At 30.2% G+C, this 17,965-nt stretch overlaps 1 protein-coding gene and 1 long non-coding RNA gene across 11 annotated transcripts in view; one reads left to right on the top strand and one right to left on the bottom strand.

The window, feature by feature from the left end:
* Positions 1-17,382, bottom strand: part of LOC105831628 (activated Cdc42 kinase-like) — a 255,483-nt gene extending 238,101 nt beyond the window's left edge. For 4 of the 10 annotated variants that reach the window (XM_036291791.1, XM_036291790.1, XM_012671874.3 and 1 more), the window contains exons 1-2: positions 16,982-17,378; positions 5,886-6,014 (exon numbers count right to left, since the gene is read on the bottom strand). In XM_036291791.1, the coding sequence (XP_036147684.1) occupies positions 5,886-5,889 (4 nt within the window). In that variant the 5' untranslated portion in view covers positions 5,890-6,014; positions 16,982-17,378. Of the gene's footprint in view, positions 1-5,885; positions 6,015-9,360; positions 9,424-16,974 lie in introns of all 10 variants that reach the window. The other 6 variants (XM_012671876.3, XM_028188949.2, XM_028188950.2 and 3 more) reach the window with 6 other exon arrangements.
* Positions 3,367-5,682, top strand: LOC118647263. Its single transcript, XR_004964572.1, has 2 exons — positions 3,367-3,537; positions 3,890-5,682. It is a non-coding gene; the product is annotated as an uncharacterized LOC118647263 (long non-coding RNA).
* Positions 17,383-17,965: the final 583 nt, after the last annotated feature.

Raw genomic sequence — 17,965 nt, 5'->3', positions numbered from 1 at the left:
TTTCGAATTAGGAAGTAACTGGAAAATCTTTCTTTGTGGTTTGAAGATCACTTATATTGTGTTTACGCAAAATTTTGCTAATGCGTTCTGTCGTACTTTGAAGATACGGAAGAAAAGTCGTCCTGTTCTCTTCTCTTTCTTTTTCTTCCTTTTCATTCGGCATCCCGATGTTATTAAGACTGGTTCTTTAATCTTTGGACTGTTTAACTGATGTTTCTACTACTATATCCATTTTTTGTTAGAACTTGATTAAGATGTTCTAATTCCCCATTAAAAGAAATTGGTTCAGAAATTTTAAGGGCTCTATATACTAGTGAACTAATGACTGAATTCTTTTGCGAAAGATAATGATGAAAGGTGGCGTGAAGATATCGATCTATGTGTGTTGGTTTTCAATAGACCTAATCGCCTAAAGTACTATCTATGTTCCTTCTAACCAACACATCTAGAGAAGGGATTTGATTGTTTTGTTCTACTTCCATTGTAAACTGAATGTTAAGATGCTAAGAGTTGAGAAAGGCAAGAAATTGAGGAAGAGTATCTCTGCCATGGCTCCACATCACAAAAATGTCATCAACATATCGGAACCATATAAATGGTTTAAGAGATGCGTTTCTTAAAATTTAATTCTCAAAATGTTCCATAAAGATATTTGCAATGAAGAGTGAAAGAGAGAGCCCATTACTGCTCCAGAAGTTTGTTCAAAGAATTCTTCTTGGAACTAAAAATAATTTGACGTTAAACGGTGTTCTATTAATAAAAGTAGGTTCGTAGAAATTCTATCAGATTTCCTGATAATGTTCAAAGTGTCCAGGACTGGAACACTTGTAAACAATAAAACTATATCAAAGCTTACAAGAATATTATTACAAGAATATCAGTTTTTGTTTTAATTTTAGTGATTTTGTTCACGAAATCTATTAAATTCTTAATATTAAAATCGTCGAGTCCAGTAAGTTCTTAGAGAAGTTTGATGAGATAGCAGATAAATTAGAGGTCCATTCATGTTGCTAACAATGGGTTGTAATGGCACCGATTCTTTATAAATCTTAGGAAGGCCATAGTCTAAGAGCCAAAGATTTTCTGGGGATTAAATTTCTAATAGTTTGAGGAGGAAAATCTGTATTTCTAAGAAGAAAAATCGTTTTCTCCTCTATAGTGGAAGTCGGATTGCGTTTCAGTTTTTTATAAACATTGTGATCCGAGAGCATGGCCTTGATTTTATTGCAGTAGTCTTCCTTATTCATAACCACCATGGTGTTCTCTTTGTCTGCTAGAATTAAAATATCGTTTTGTTTCAGATTTCTGAGTGCTAAGCGTTCTTCTTTGCTTATATTTTGACTGGAGAGTTTTGCTTTGTGGAGGATATTGGCCATCCGTCTTCTAATGTCGTTGCTTTCTTTAGGAAAGAGGTAAAAAATAGCTGTTTCAATTTGGCTAATGATTTTTTCCCTGGGGATGCTAGTAGGGATGACTGCGAAATTAAGTCCTTTAGGAAGGACGGAAAACTTTAAATAGAGATAGAGCTTGACTACTAAGATTCTTTACTGTATATGTGGAAACTGGAGTTTGGACTTGAGGACTGATCTTATAATACTTACTTTTTTGTTTCTGTATTCTTGTCTCAGCAAAACGGTTGACTTGTTCGTATGTTATCCGATCCAGTGTTTGCCACCATTCCGGGTCCAAAGAGTTGGAAAGAAAAAGATGTAATTCAAATAGTTTCCAAGAAATCTCAGCTAGATCTTTTTTAGTTGCCGAGATTCTCTCTCTAACTTCAACGATACTTGTCGAAGAATGCCTTTCGCCTTCAAAGATGGCACGGGGTTTTTTAATCAAAAGCATTTTGATACCACTTGACGGTCACGGCACCGTTTTAGAAATGCTAATGAGCATAATTGTAGGTGCAAGGACTTCCTGACTTTAGTAAATTAATTAATCGACCCTAGGATAGCCTCTCCGTGAAGGCTCTTTATATTAGCAGCTTTCACGACCATTGACATTGCTTTCAATAGAAAGGGCTTCCGGATATCGCGTCCTGATACAGCGTTGCGTCGACATTTCGCAAACGTTGCAGTTTGCATCATCAGGGCTAGGAGCTTCGATACTGAGCTCTCTTGGACCAAGACAAGGGCTAACCGTCCTTATAGCCCTTGTCTTGGTAGTAGGGATGGGAGTAAAAGGAAAAAAAACAAGGGACAGGTCAATCTAAGTTCGGAACATGGCAATCTGCTTTGCAGGGTCGTGTATCTCCGACGCTAAACATTACACGAAACACAACCACGACACTGTTTTGCGGGGTCGTAGATTGTAAACCTCTAGACCTGACACTCTGCCTTGCGAGGTCGCAATCTAACCGAACATCAGTGTAAACGGGAAAAAGAATAAAATATTTATTACAAATACACGGTGTAACTCTATCTCTTCGTGGAATCGTTGGCAGCGATCCCTACAATACCCCTACTCCAACAAATATAAGATACAACAAGGCAGCTAGTAAGCAGGGAGGCACAATGAACTTTGTGTACCAATAGTGGAGCTTCGTATAAGAACCATCCCCGGGTTCATTAATTTTTATTACTATTACTATTATTATTAACATTTATATTAAAATCTGCTTTATTTTTATTATAATCTTTATCTATTTACTTGTTAATATTTATATACTTTTTATTATATATCTCATTCAAATATTGTGTATGTATGTGCGTGCGTGCATTTGTATAATAAAAAAATATAATAAAAAATATATTTTTTCATATTCGATAAATTGTAGAATTTCAATTTCTTCGTGACAACGTATAGGATAAAGAAATTAGGTTAATAATAAAGTCAGAAAGTGCCACATTAATGTTTTCAAACAATAAAAAACTTTGGCAGCAAAAGACCCCGCACAATTTATATAAAAAAAAGATTGGTCAATTTCCTTGAATTTTTTATATATTGTAGTACTTATAGCCCTAATGAAAAATTACAATTTATGTGACCTTTCTATGTCTAATTTCGGAGACAAAAATTTTTGAAAATTGCTATTTTAAAATTTACTGCGTGCGTTTACACTTGTCAACTTGCTCGCATATGTAAATATACACATATATCTGCATGTATAAATGTTCGTGACACTGTGTGTGTCCGTGCGTGCGTGCGTGCGTGTATGTGAAGGGGGTGTTAATTAATATTACAACATTATTCATTAATGAATATTAGATCGTTTGGATTTTGCTTATCTCTGCTGTAACACACACACACGCACACATATAAAAAAATTCAAAAAAATTGACCAAGCTTTTTTTTCATATAAATTGTGCGGGGTCCTTAGTATTTTTAAATAATTTTGAATAATTTTATTATAATTTCTACATCAATTTATTTAAAAAATTAATGCATGCAGAAAATTCTAATTTATACAATAAAAATCTTTCTAATTACTTTTATATTGTTTTTACAAATATAAAGGATAATTATTCTTGCTAGTCTAAAAAGGTCAGAAAAGGAACCATTTATTTTGTTATATACAGAGTGTCACGAAACATGTAGGTCAACGTAAAAAGGTAGAAGGGATCAAGATGACCAAAAAAGTCTTCTACCATTTTGCAATATTTACAAAAATTATTGAGTCATTAAATGTTAAACTCATACTAATAAGAACGCGCAGAGAGACAGGCAGAGGTAGTAGTTAGGTGTGCGACAACTTAAACGGCCAGAGCCTACCTCTCTGCGGGCTCTCATTAGTATGAGCTTAACATTTAATGACTCAATAATTTTTGCAAATATCACAAAAAAACTTTTTTGTTCATCTCGATTCGTTCTACCTCTTTATAAGCGTTGACCCACATGTTTCGGGACACTCTGTATACATTTAAATATTTTTTATTTTTAACTTTTGTAGCAAAAAATCGTAGTCTATAAATAAGACTTTTCACAAAAAAAAATTTTATTTTTATATAACTTTAAGTAAATTAATTTCTCTGAAGTTTTTTTCGTAGTTTGAACAAAGATGTGGATTTGCTGTCATTTTCGGGTAGTGTTTTGGTAATCAAATTTTTGGTAATCGTATTTACCTGTACTGATACTATCATCGCGTTTAACTTCTTTCAGGCAATCTTGATATAATCCGATATCTAACCTGATGTCTTTAAGACATGAATTGATAAGTTAACCAAAGCTAAATTCGCAAAAGCGATGAAACGTCGGTAATTCTGCAAAAGTTACCATATCCATGTCGCAAGATTGTGCAAATGTAATAACAAAAACAAATGTGAAAAAAATCTGGTAATTATGTGGAAATCATTAAAAAATACAACTTTTTTTCACAGCTCACGTCATCTATTAGAAGGACAAAAACAGTGAACAATAGATATTACTTGTATAAAAAAACTGGTTCACACACAGAAAATTGATTTTCTGAGAGCCAATTTCACCACAGTTAGATCAATCAACGGTCAAAATTATCAGAGCAACCAACAGATGTAAATATAAATGTCCTTGTCATCTCAAATGGCAAAGTTCACATTTGTTGGCTGTCCTGATAACTTTGACCATCAGTTAATCTAATCGTGGTTGGTGAAATTGGTCTTAAATAAAAAAAAGGTACAAAAAAAACAATGCATATCTAACAAAAAACTAATTTCTCTTTTACAAAAATTCAAAAAGCAAATTTATTTTTATCGATGAGAGTTTTATATCAAAGAAGTACTGTTTATCACTCTTACATTTTTGTAATCTAAAACATTCTTCTGTAACTTCCAGAAGATTGTTAATCTTAGTCTAGTGTTGTGTACCATGTTTTATGTGTACATATCCAAAAATAGTTTGTTTCTTTTTTATATAATTAGAAAATATGCACCCTTTTTTTTAGAATATTGTCCTAAAATAATAAAATTCATACAAATAAGAAGTTGAGTTCAATTAAGTTAAAGATTTCAAGTTATGTTTTTCAACTGGTTATTAAGATTTCTCCACCAATTAAAATTGCATAAAAATTTCGTTTAGATATTCTTGATCTAATATTCACTTCAATTAAGTGTACAAATTTGTTAAATATTAATATTTACTATTTTTCGACCCTTAAAAAGACAAATTTTTGAACTCTTTTTGAAGACCTGCCATTTTAACAATAATTCAGTTTTTTTTTAATCGGATACGCTTAACTGAAACCATACTAATATAGATTACAAGAATATTTTTCTTTTGATTTTCAAATTATTATTAGACGAGTTATGGTGATAACCAGTAAGGCACTTCTGTGTTGCTCTACAATTTTACTTTAAAATACATATTTCTTAATAAAAAAAATTTGTAAACTAAGTTCAAAGTATGTACTTTTCAACCCATTAACTCCGGCATTTCTATAATGTATAAGTAAAAAAAAATCTTTAATATGGCCTTTTTTTATTGCCGTCATCCTGTTGTTTCCTTTTAAGTTTAACAGCTGTCTAGCCTACTACAGTTCCCAAATTTCTTTCAAGTTTCATAGCCCTAAGTTCTTTACTTCAATCCAAATTTGCCTAATTCCTTGGACCATAATTCTCTGTCTTCAAGATTTATTTTATGCTCGATACAGTATCTTCTTACTTCAACCCATTATCCTAGTTTTTCTTCAGCCTAATTTCCTAGGCAATAATCGGCTCTCTCAAAGTCAAGATTTCCTTAGGATCTGACTCTCGAAAAATAAAAATAAAATAGTAACGAATAGAATCAAAACCTGAGTTCCGTTGATTATTTCGACTATTTTCATACATCGACAGTCGACTCTTTTCATACAAAAGCACAAGTCAGTCTCAATAATTAATTCTTTTTTGCATTTAATAAACAAATGTTGGTGCAATCCATCTTAAATTAAAATCAGAATTCAGTATTACAAGCTTATAAAATAAATTTCTTACCCATTCTATGCTGCTTGAAAAAGATAAAGAGACTTCTCTTCCTTTTGACATGAGACACAATTAATCCGCTGCTCTTGCTTATCTCAAAGAAACATGATTAATCCGTTTTTCTTTTCAGCATTATTTTATCTGAAATAATTATTATATGCTTAATATTACATCCCATGTTATATGTTTTATACTAAATACAAATACTTCTATTTTCTATTTGAAATAGTCAAATCTTACTTTCAAATTAAGTATAATAAACTTTCTCGTTATTGAAAATAATAGATAAATTTATTTCACTGGCCAAAGACAAGCAATACAATTTAGATAAACTCAAATAATTTTCTACTACATTTAACAAAATTAGTTTCAACTTTACTAAGTCTTTATCAATCGCAATATAATATTACATGCGACAATCGAGTTTACATTGACTTTCTTTAATTTGCGTTCATTTTAACTTAAATTCTATGTGTGTACGGGATAGATATTGATTCGATTCTATGCAAACTTAATTCTTTATTCTAATTCGTCAAAGTATTACAATTATTATACACGAGAATACAAAGGAGGAATTAGTTGATGCGAACGAATCGAGAGCCGAACGAGAAGTGGTGGAGAGCTTTCCTAAATAAAATCTCTCGGTTTGACAACAAATATCGATTTCTCTCGACTAAAGTCGAGTATACAATGGATCGATTTAGTCTGAACAATGTGTAATACAATAATTCAATTTTAATAACTTTAAATTAACAATATGCTTGCTGTAATTCCATGTAATCAATTGTGTATAATTGTCCTCTTATTTTTGTAAATATTTCTATTAACAACATAATAGTACATTCAACATAATATAATCAGTATATTAATTATAATGTGATGAGTGAGTTATTACAATTTTGATCCTACCTTGTCTTAGAAAAGTTAATATACGCAAGTTAGCGGTTGGTAGAGAAGTGACGAAAGTAACGTGCTAGCCAAAGACAATAGATTTATTGTTAATTTGGAAGTCATAGACTAAAAAAATTATTTATTCTATTCAATAAATTAAAGTAAATTTTGTCTAATAAATCAATATCACCATTGAAATTAATAATACTTTTTGTGCTTTTATGTAAATTATTTCAAATATTAATCTTTTAAAATAATTAGGTTCTAAATCTAATATTTTTGCATAATTCCAGTCAAATGTATAATCAAATTCAGTCATATAATTAGTAATAACCGAATGTTTCAAAGCATCTTGCATAATGTTTTTCTTATGTACGGATACACATTCTTAATTGTCTTTTTGTCTGGCATACAAAGCATCACAATTATTACATAAAATTTCATATATTATATTATTGCTACATTCTATGATGTTTGTATCTTTGTGTCTTTTTATAATCTTATTTAAACATTTAAATCCAATTAGAAACTCTTCTTTTTATAACAAAAATAACTATTTTTGGTGCATTTCTTGTGTAAAAAAATGCTATGATCTTTTTGTTATCTGATTTCTTAAGTTTCATCTGTTCCACATTATTAAACTTTGTAAAAAGTAACATCTTTATTCTGTCTTCCACTTTTTTTAAATTAATTCCAATAGATATCCATTTTTCAATAGCATGTGTATTATATAAGTTAAATTTCTTATAAAATATGCGATGAAATTAAGAAACACGGTAGTAGCTCGCGCCAAGTAAACACACAATGTAAAATCGACCGTGCACTATACGCGAGTACGCGACTTGCGAGCCCTCAAAATTATCGAATCTCAAAAACGACTAAACCGATCAAGTTCTAACTAGGCTCAATCAAAAAGTTGGGGTTGATTTGTATATGAAAACTGTCTTTAATTTTTATCTATGCCTTAAAAGCGAAGATATCGCGATGCAAAATCTAAAATATAATATTTTCATGTAAAATACGAAATCATCGCCTTAAAAACGCGGGACATATTAAACATGCAGTATAACACAAAAGCGTCTCTTATATCAAAAGTGTGACAGTGACATTCTTCTTCTTCGTAATGACACGTACCCGCCCTCTTTTAAGATACTGAGACAATACGGCCAAGGGGTATAATAATATTATGTTCAAGATTACAGTAAGCGTAAAATAGCAAAGAAAAACGCTAATGCACAACAAAAATAGAGGATACAAAAGATAAATGAGATAAAAACAGCCGATTGCATTAGCTACATTCAATAATTTAAGTTTAACACGTCCGCACACGTTCGCGCACGTCGAAAAACTTGAAAATCACATTGGCTGAAAACGATGACCTTCCCAGATAACACAAAATATTTATAAGGAAAAATATTTATGATAAATATTTTGTACATATTTTTATGTCCGAGTTTGCCAGATATAAAAAAAAATTGATAAATATTTATATAATAAAAATATTTAAAATAAATATTTATATAATATTTATATAATAAAAATATTTAAAATAAATATTTATACTATCATTATCAAAAAATATAAAAAATATTTCAAGTTCATAAATCATAAATATTTTTCAGTATATTTTAAAGATATATTCTACATATATATTGTTCATAATAATTTTTGTATCATTTCTAAATTGTTTTTGAAAAATAATAACATAATCTTTAAAAAATATTTTTTGAAAATATATTTGTAAAATATTTATAAATATTCATAATAAATTTTCTGTGCTATCTAGGTCAGACCATACACTACTGAACCTATAGATCTTACATATATAAATGCGCTTTTATCATTAGAGATTTACGTAAAATGACGTAAATTCAAAATTACGAGAGTGGTTTACTTGGACAATGGGACACAGTGCAAATAGACATGGTGCAAATGAACACAAAATAATGTACACGTTTCAAATGGACACGGTTCATTTCGACACAATAATTTTGGACACAATAATTTTGTACACATAAAAAATAAATTTTGGACAAATTACAATTTGGACCCGAAAAAAATGTACACCGTGCAATTGGACACGTAAAATTTGTACACCGCAAAGTTATACACCGTAAAGTTGTACACCGTAAAATTGTACACCGTACATTTAGACACATAAAAGTTGTACACCGCAAAGTTGTACACCGCAAACTTGTACACTGCAAAGTTGTACATCGCAAAGTTGTACACCGTGTATATTGTATTAAAAATCTGCAAACACATATAAACTTCACTTTGTTTGCAATGTACAACATGGATTAGCGATTTCTACGGGGTGGGTGGAGGAGGGGGGCCGAAGGCCCCCTTGCACCTCCCCGCGCGCGCGCGCGCGTGCGCTCTCTTTCTCTCTCCCTCCCTCCCCATTCCCTTCCCCTCCCTCTCTCCCTCTCTCCCTCTCTTTTAGAGATGCTTTAAATGCTGGGGCTATCACTATTTTGCAAAATATTGTACGCAAAATGAAGCATGCCATAAATGTGCAGGTAATCACAAATCAAATGAGTGTACAACAAATGAGAAGAAATGTGTAAATTGTATGTATAAAAACCAAACGTACAACCTGAAGATAAAAGATGACCATGATGCACTGAGTCCGGAATGTCCAACGTTCAAGAGAGTTCTACAAGAGGAAAAGAAAAGGGCCAGCTGAGAAGATGCAAAATAGCAATCACAGAAGGAAGAGGAACATATACTGTATACAAATGCGCAAAGTTTAATGGCACATAAGGACGAGATACAGCATCAGATTATGAAGAAATTAAATCCGGCAGTTATTGCATTGTCGAAATCGAGACTAATTGCGGGAATTGAATACAGTGAAATAAGTGTACCGGGATACAGTGTGGTTAGATGCGACGCGGAAAATAGAAATACAGGGAAGATTGCTCTGTATGTAAGAGATGATATCAAATATGAAATAGTAGTATTAAAAAAATTAGAAAAGATTGTGTGGTGCGTTGTAATAGAAGTAAAAGATAAATTGTTTAAAGGAGTGTTAATGGTAATATATCATTCACCGAGTGTGTCACATGGAGAGTTTATAGGATTCTTAGAAGAGATAGTAGAAGAATTAACGATAAAAGAAGAGTGTATAATATTAGAAGACTTTAATATAGATTGTATGACAGACTCTTATTATACAAATAAACTACTAACCACTATACAAAGTCTAGGTATGAAGCAATATGTGGATAAACCAACGAGTTACCAAAAATAGTAAAACAATTATAGATCTAGTTTTTGCGAATAAAGATATAAATGTAGAAGTCAAGTACGAACCTAAGATAACGGATCATGCGTGGATAAAAGTCGTGATAAATACGAACAAGATTGTAAATAAATATAAAGAATTCAGTGGCAGGGATTATAGTAGATATAATGCGAATGAGTTTGTTAAGCTAGTGGAGAGTAATTTAAAAAAAGGATATAATTTACATATTAATGAGTTAGATATTAATGTAAGGGCAAAGAATTTAATTAATAGTATTGTAGATACGCTAGACATCTTAGCATCTAAGAAAATTTTTAAAATATCGAAAATATGGGAAGGGAAAAAATGGTATTCAAAGGAAATAGAAAAGCTAGCGACTAGAAGAAATGAGGCTTATGAGAAAAGCACTGTACGATAGCACGGAACAAAACTGACAACAATTTAAAATAGAAAGAAATGCAGTAGTTAATTTAATTAGAACAAAGAAAAAAAATATTATGAAAACATGATTGATCATAATAATAACAATCCCACAACTATGTAGAAATCATTAAAAGAAATTATTAAAGGAGGACCAATAGGCGCGAAAGTTGTGGGAAAAATAGATTTTGAAATATTATACAATAATATAGAGTGTGATATAGCTGATAAATTTAATTTATATACAAAATATTAAAGACATAATAAAATCTATAGATAAGAATTATACAACGAGCACAAATAAGAGAACTATTTATTGTATTAAAAAGAAAGGAGAGCTAGAAAAATTTGAGTCAATTACGACAGAACAAGTAAAAATAATCATTAGAGAATTATCAAAAAAGAAAGGCACAGAAGAAGGAATAACTAGCAATATATTAAAAACGGTGTTTTGTGTCATTGGAGACAAATATTGTGATATAATAAATAAGTCATTGAGTGAGGGTTGTTTTTTGAAAGAGTGGTAAACATCCATGATAATTCCAATACCAAAAGTAGAGAAACCTAAGAGGGCAAGTGATTATAGACCTATTAATATATTACCAATATATGAAAAAGTATTAAAGATAATAATTAAAAAGCAAATTGAGGTCTACCTAGAAAGTAATAATATCATAACGGAATATCAGTCGGGCTTCAGGAAAAATTATTCGTGTAAAACAGCAATTCAAACAGTTATAGATGAATGGAAATTGATTATTAGTGAGAGACAAATAGTAGGAGTTATTTTTGTAGATCTTAAACGGGCTTTCGAGACAATTGATAAAGAAATTATACCAGTATGGTATTACAGGAACAGTTCTAGAGTGGTTTAGGTCGTACTTAAAAGATAGAATGCAACAAGTTCAATTTAATGATAGATGGTCTAAGATACTGACTACGGAATACGGAGTGCCACAGGATTCGGTAGTGGGCCCATTGTTGTTTATAATATATATGAATGATATTGTTAACGTTTACTCGGATGTGTGTAATATAAAAATGTTTGCGGACGATACCTTAATATATGTAACAGGTGAGAATAGTGCGAAGGTAGAGAAGAAATTGAATATTGCATTTAACGTAGTGGAGGAATGGATGAATATTAATAAACTAAAGATGAATGCGGGGAAAACAAAATATATGTTAGTTAGAGATAGAAGAAAAGAATTGAGAGGCAACTATTGTGAGATGTTTGGGTGGAAATGAGATTGAGCGCGTAGAAATAATAAAGTACTTGAGTATAATTATTGATGATAGACTTAGATTCAGCGATCACTGTGATTACATGCTAAAGAAAATAGGGAAAAAAATAAGTTTTTTAAATAGAATAGGGAACTTTATCTCGGCTTACACTAGATGTACAATATACAAGACAATTATAGCACCTCACTTTGAGTATTGTGCGACGCTACTAATAGATATGGAAGATACACAGTTAAGTAGGCTCCAAATATCGCAAAATAGAGAGTCATATTGCAATGTGACAGACGTACCAAAGTTAAATGTATGCACCAAGCGTTGCAATTTATAACCATAAGACAAAGGCTGTATTATAATATGTGCATTTATTTTTAAGATCTTAAATAATATGATGCCAGAGCAATTTAGTAATAGACTTAGAATAGTAGAGGAAGAACGCGAAATTAGGCAGATAGGGGATATTGTTATTGAATTTCGAAAAACAAGAAGCGCGCAAAAAAGTTTATTTTATGAGGGTGTGTTAATGTATAACGCATTACCACCCGAAGTTAAACATTGTAATCGTTTAGAAATGTTTAAACAAATGCTAAAAGAGTTTGTTTTTAATGATGTAGCATAAAATTGTATTGAAAATAGCTGAGAAAGCTAATAAAAGATCAATCAATCAATCAATCTCCCCTTACTCGTCCACTCATTTTTCTTTTTCTTTCTTTCTACTTTAGGTTGAAATAAAGTGTTTCTCCTTCTCTTTCTTTCAATATAATAACTAAAAATAAACTATAAAACAAAGTATCAACTTAACTCAGAATATTTATTTCCATAAAAAAATAAAAATTTTGTGTAATATGTATGTACTTATTTGATTGTACAACGCATAGTGTTATACTAATCTTCAAATTAGACACAACCGTTTTTTCCTCCACGATGTAATCCATGATGTAAAAACATATCATAAAAGTGAATTAAAATATAATCAAGACAAAAAAAGTGTCATGTATACGCGCGCAAGAAATGCCCTCAAAAAATTTATTCTTATACAAAGTAATTTTAATTTGACACAACAAATGTATGAAATTTTAACAAAATAATCTCTTCCCCAAAAATAACAAAAATGTATTTTTTCTACAAAAGTAACGGTATAAAAAAATGCACTAACTATAAAAATGGATGTTTATACAAACCAGAACATCTACTTTTACAAATAATTATTTGTACAAATATTACAAATAAATATTTAACTATAAAAACTTAGAGCCGCTAAACCGAATAATTTGCCAGTTCTTTTTTCTTTTATGTGTGCATCTGAATGTGTGTGTGCGTGCATATGTGTATGTGTGTTTAGTATAACTTCGTTTATAAAAAAGCGATTTTTAATATTTCAGTCTCTTATGCGTGCGTACGTTTGAATGTCTCTCTCTTTCTCTCATGCGTGCATGTATAATGTTATATGTATATAATGCCATTACAATTTCAATTATAAAAAAATTGTAATTTTAGTAATACCTAGACAGCACACAATATTTATGATAAATATTTATAAATATTTATTTCTTTTTTTTAATATTATATAAATATCTTATACATATTTTATGTACATGAAGAAAAAACCTTTATTCAACATATTATTAAAATATAGACTAAATATTTTATACAATTTTATGGTAAATAAAAAATAAAGATTTATAGTAATATATATTTTGTAAATATTTTTATAATATTTAAAAATCTTTGTGATCTGTCAAATCTAAGGCCACAAAGATTTTAAATTGTAAAGCAAATTATTCGGTTTAGCGGCGCCAAGTTTTTGTAGTAAAATATTTATTTGTAATATTTGTACAAATAATTATTTGTAAAAAATGTTCTAGTTCGTATGGACATCCTTTTTTATAGTTGACACATTTTCTTTATATCATTACTTTTGTAGAGAAAATACATTTTTTTTTTTTTTTAGTTTTTTTATGGTAAGGCAAACATAAAGTCCTAAATATACTTAAATATTGTATCACAATTAACTTGCAAATATTCAATTTAAAAAATTTAAATAAAAACTTAATATTATTTCTTTATTTCTAATTTCTTATTTTCTTTATTTCTTATTTCATTACTTTTCTAACATTGTCATTATTTATCCTTAAGATTCATAATATCTTTATACTTTTATTATCCTAATTATTCTCTTATATTTTTAATCTACAATTTTTTTTAATATATTTGAATTTATTTTTTGTTTTTTTTTTGCCAACACTTTTAATCATAATTTTAAAATTCTAAGATGTTTCATGTTTTATTAAGAATGTCATACCAAGGTAATTTTGTTGCCTAATGCAAATTTGATTTTATTATAAATGAATAAAGGCAATCAATCTTTTTCATTTTGCTATAAAATTGTAAAAATGTTTTTTTAATATAAAATATATTATTAAAATAAAAAAAATTGTAAAAATATTTTCATGACTCCAAGCGATACTCGCTACACACTATATTGTCCTGTGGTTTTTACATACAAAAATGTTGTACCAATCTTTCTACAGATAGTGCCCGTTCAAATAAAATGTGAATATGTAAAGTCTAAGCGACGATTTTTTGTAAAAGTAATTATAATAGCAACGTCGGCATCGATTGACAGATCTCGCGGCGTCACCATCGACTCACAAATCTCGCGGCATCGGCATCGGCCATAGATCTTGCGGCATCTTTGTTCGGGCAACGAAGACGCGGAGCTGCCGAAAACAATCGCGGTTCGCTCTTTGAAAGGCTACTAACACGAAAAAACAGTGTTTCGTACACAGAGAAAATTTTATCGTAAAAATTACTATAATAAATAGTAAGCATGACCAAGGAAGGATTTATAAAAATGTTTACTTCGTTTTTCATTAAATTACCATATTATTTACACTATTTGTGGTATAATTCTCTAAAATTTTTTCTTATGGCCCATGACTACTATCATACATAGTAATTTTTACTATAAAATTTTTTCCTCCAGTATCCGAAGGAAATGCATACACAAACGTTAGGTTGGGGTATAGGCGTGCTCCATTTTCGCTTTATATTCATACAGTTCGGAACTCAAAACCGTTCAAACGCCAGCTAGTGTCTCCTCGATTCTTAAGACTTTAAATTAAATTATGGTCAATGTCCCGAGTCAATCCTTTCATCTGCTAAATTAGCAGATAAAATCAAATTCGCGTTGGGCAAAAAAATTACCCTGGTAAGTCATTCTAGGGTTAAAGCTCTATCAGCATGTATGTATATAAGATTACATTTACAATTTTACTGTCATCATGTGGAGAATCAACAAAAACAAATAGTATGATTTCAACTCAGCATTTCTAAAAATCTATCATCTTTATACATATAGATATATATGCTATTGTGATTCCAGATATATTCATTTGATCATGGAAAGTATCCCCAAAAATCCTAAACAATTGGCATTCATACTTAAGGTTCCCCTTTAATGCATTTTCACTCGTTTTATCATTTTTACTACAGATACTACAAATACATGCTTATACATGTCAGGGAGTGGAAGAGGAGAGGGAGTAGCACATAGCAGTGTGTCCACATATGTATTTATATACTTTGAATCAGACTCTAAAGTCTTTTCATCCTTTATATTGTTATATTTTTATATACACATATGTATACTAGTAGAGCTCCAAATACTCCTGTTTAGGCTGGAATCGACTAAATATTACTTCTAAAGGTCTAAGTGATTCCACCTATTTTGATCTAATTTTGGAAAGAGCTAAAAACAGGCCTTATTAACCCTCCTCCTTTGTAAGAACTATGTTTTGTACCACTTTTCATTAATTTTTCTTCATTTTTAATCATTATTAAAATTTAGTTGGTATTTTGATACATTACATGATTTATAATAAGATATATTTAAAAATACTTCTCTTTCAGAGTAATTATCACGTCCTGTTAAATAATTTCAGAATTATTTTCAACAATTTTAACAATCTATTTCTATTAAGGTAGAATATGTATATTAAAAAATAAAAGTTGTATGACAAGTTATTTTTAACAATCTAAGATAAAAATTTTCTTTATCCATTTAAAAAAATTTTTATATGTATTTATATATTTATTTGTTATCTTTTATTTATTTTAAAAACTTATTTGCCATTTTCTTTTGTAATATTTTATTATATTTTAAATCAATAGCTATTTTCAGCAGAAAAACAGATTTGCAACTGTTGTAAAATTCTTTTATATATAATTAGTTTATTATAATGTATACAACAAAATTTTTATTAAAATTATATTTTATTAAAAATTTCATTAAAAATTTTAATGATTTAATTTTAAATGTTCATAAATTTTAATCTATCAATATTTCGTGGATAAAGAGACTTGGAAAAAAAACAACTAAATTGTCTATTAAATTATTTTACATTTAGATCTGACAGGAACTATGGACACAAAAGCCAATTGTATTAAATAATTGTACAATAGTTGCAAAGCTGTTTTTTCTGCTGAATATAACCAATAACATGTTACAAAATAAAGCTAGATTAGTTAGAATTCAATTGACTGTATTTGTAATAATAAATCTGATCTCAGACACAGTACTAGCCTTCCTTCCTCTACCCTAAATGGGAATATTTATTTAGTCTTGATAAAGAAAATATAAACAAATACTAACTAAAAAAAACAAATGTAATAGTGGAACTTCTCATAATGTATACAATGTAAATTTTTATTAAAACTATGTTTCATTAAATATTTATTTAAAAATCTTAATTATTTAACTTTAAATGTTTATAAATTTTTGCCTAATCCATCAATATCTCATGGATAAGACTTGAAAAAAAAACAACTAAATTGTCAAATTATTTTACTAATTTTTAAATAGGTCTCTTGAAACAAGTATTCACGAATCTCTAATCAAAATGTGAAAAAGATATAAGAAAGTATATCGCATAAACTTTAAAACTAAAACAAAGATCATTCTCGACTTGCTCTTATAAAGATGCTTTTTTAATTGCACTTTTATACAATTTCTATGTATTTACCATATTAAATATTTTTTTAATTATATGTTAATCAAAGAAAATAAATAAAAAGTGATGATAATAGAGCGTAAAAAAAAAATATATATATAGATTAACGAGCACAAACTCGCGATTAGCATTGGTTACGTTCAGAAAACACAAGTGATCAGTGAGCGGTCAATTATTGGTCCTTACTGTTAATTAGATCTCTAAATTTGGACCAATTATATTAGCGAATTACTCAACTGTTGTGCAACAGTTGTTTTCTGAACATAGCCATTGTCAACATGCCTACCGCTTACTATTTTATCGTAGATTCCAATTCTAAAATCACGAAAAAGACTCCTCGTCTCTCCTCTATCCCTTCGTCTTTGCTTTTGTAGGTTTAGCGCAGTGGCTGATACCTCTTTTAACATTTATCACTGGCTTATTCGTTTTATTTGATTTCCCAAGATTGCTTTTAACCAGATCCAACCTTGCTATTGCTCCGAAGCTTCATAATTTTCTTCATGTTTCTTCATCGTGCATACCGGTTATTGAATGCTATGAATGGACAATGGAAACTACTAAATAGACACAATCACAAATTCACGAGTATCACGACACGAGTAGCATCGCCGCGTCAGAGTAAGACTAGTGAGAGTGGCATCGTCGATCGTCGCATGGCTTCTTGTGCATTACGGGTGCGTTCGGGGAGACGCTATTAGCGCTACCAGCATCAGTCCATCTTCATTACTCATTAAGGGTGCGTTCGGGGAGACGCTATTAGCGCTACCAGCATCAGTCCATCTTCATTACTCATTAAAAGTAGAACAAGGATAAACTGATGCTGATAGCGCTAATAGCGTCTCCTCGAACACACTATACATATAAAAATCAGTATACAAGCCTTACGACTTAGGGCCACCGCACAAACTCTTCCATAACGCGTTACGTTACGTTACGTTAAGTGCTCCATAAATCTAAGTTCGTACTTAAAATTAAACTTACATCAACGCACAAAGAAACTTTTAACGTAAGTTCTTAAGTTCTTACGTTAAGGATTTCTTTGTGCGTTGATTTAAGTTAAATTTTAAGTACAACTTAGGTTCGTATGGAGTACTTAACGTAACGTAACGCGTTATGGAAGAGTTTGTGCGGTGGCCCTTAGGTTTATGGAGCACTTAACGTAACGTAACGTGTTACGAAAAAGCTTGTGCGGTGGCTCTTACGAGCTGCTTTTCTCACGCATGCGTCGCGAGTCGCAAGTGCCAATACAGAGGTCTGTTTTTTATTCCTGCACTGCT

Source organism: Monomorium pharaonis, chromosome 9 (assembly GCF_013373865.1).
Source record: "Monomorium pharaonis isolate MP-MQ-018 chromosome 9, ASM1337386v2, whole genome shotgun sequence".
NCBI lineage: Eukaryota > Metazoa > Arthropoda > Insecta > Hymenoptera > Formicidae > Monomorium > Monomorium pharaonis.
This window is presented reverse-complemented; position numbering and strand designations above follow the sequence as displayed.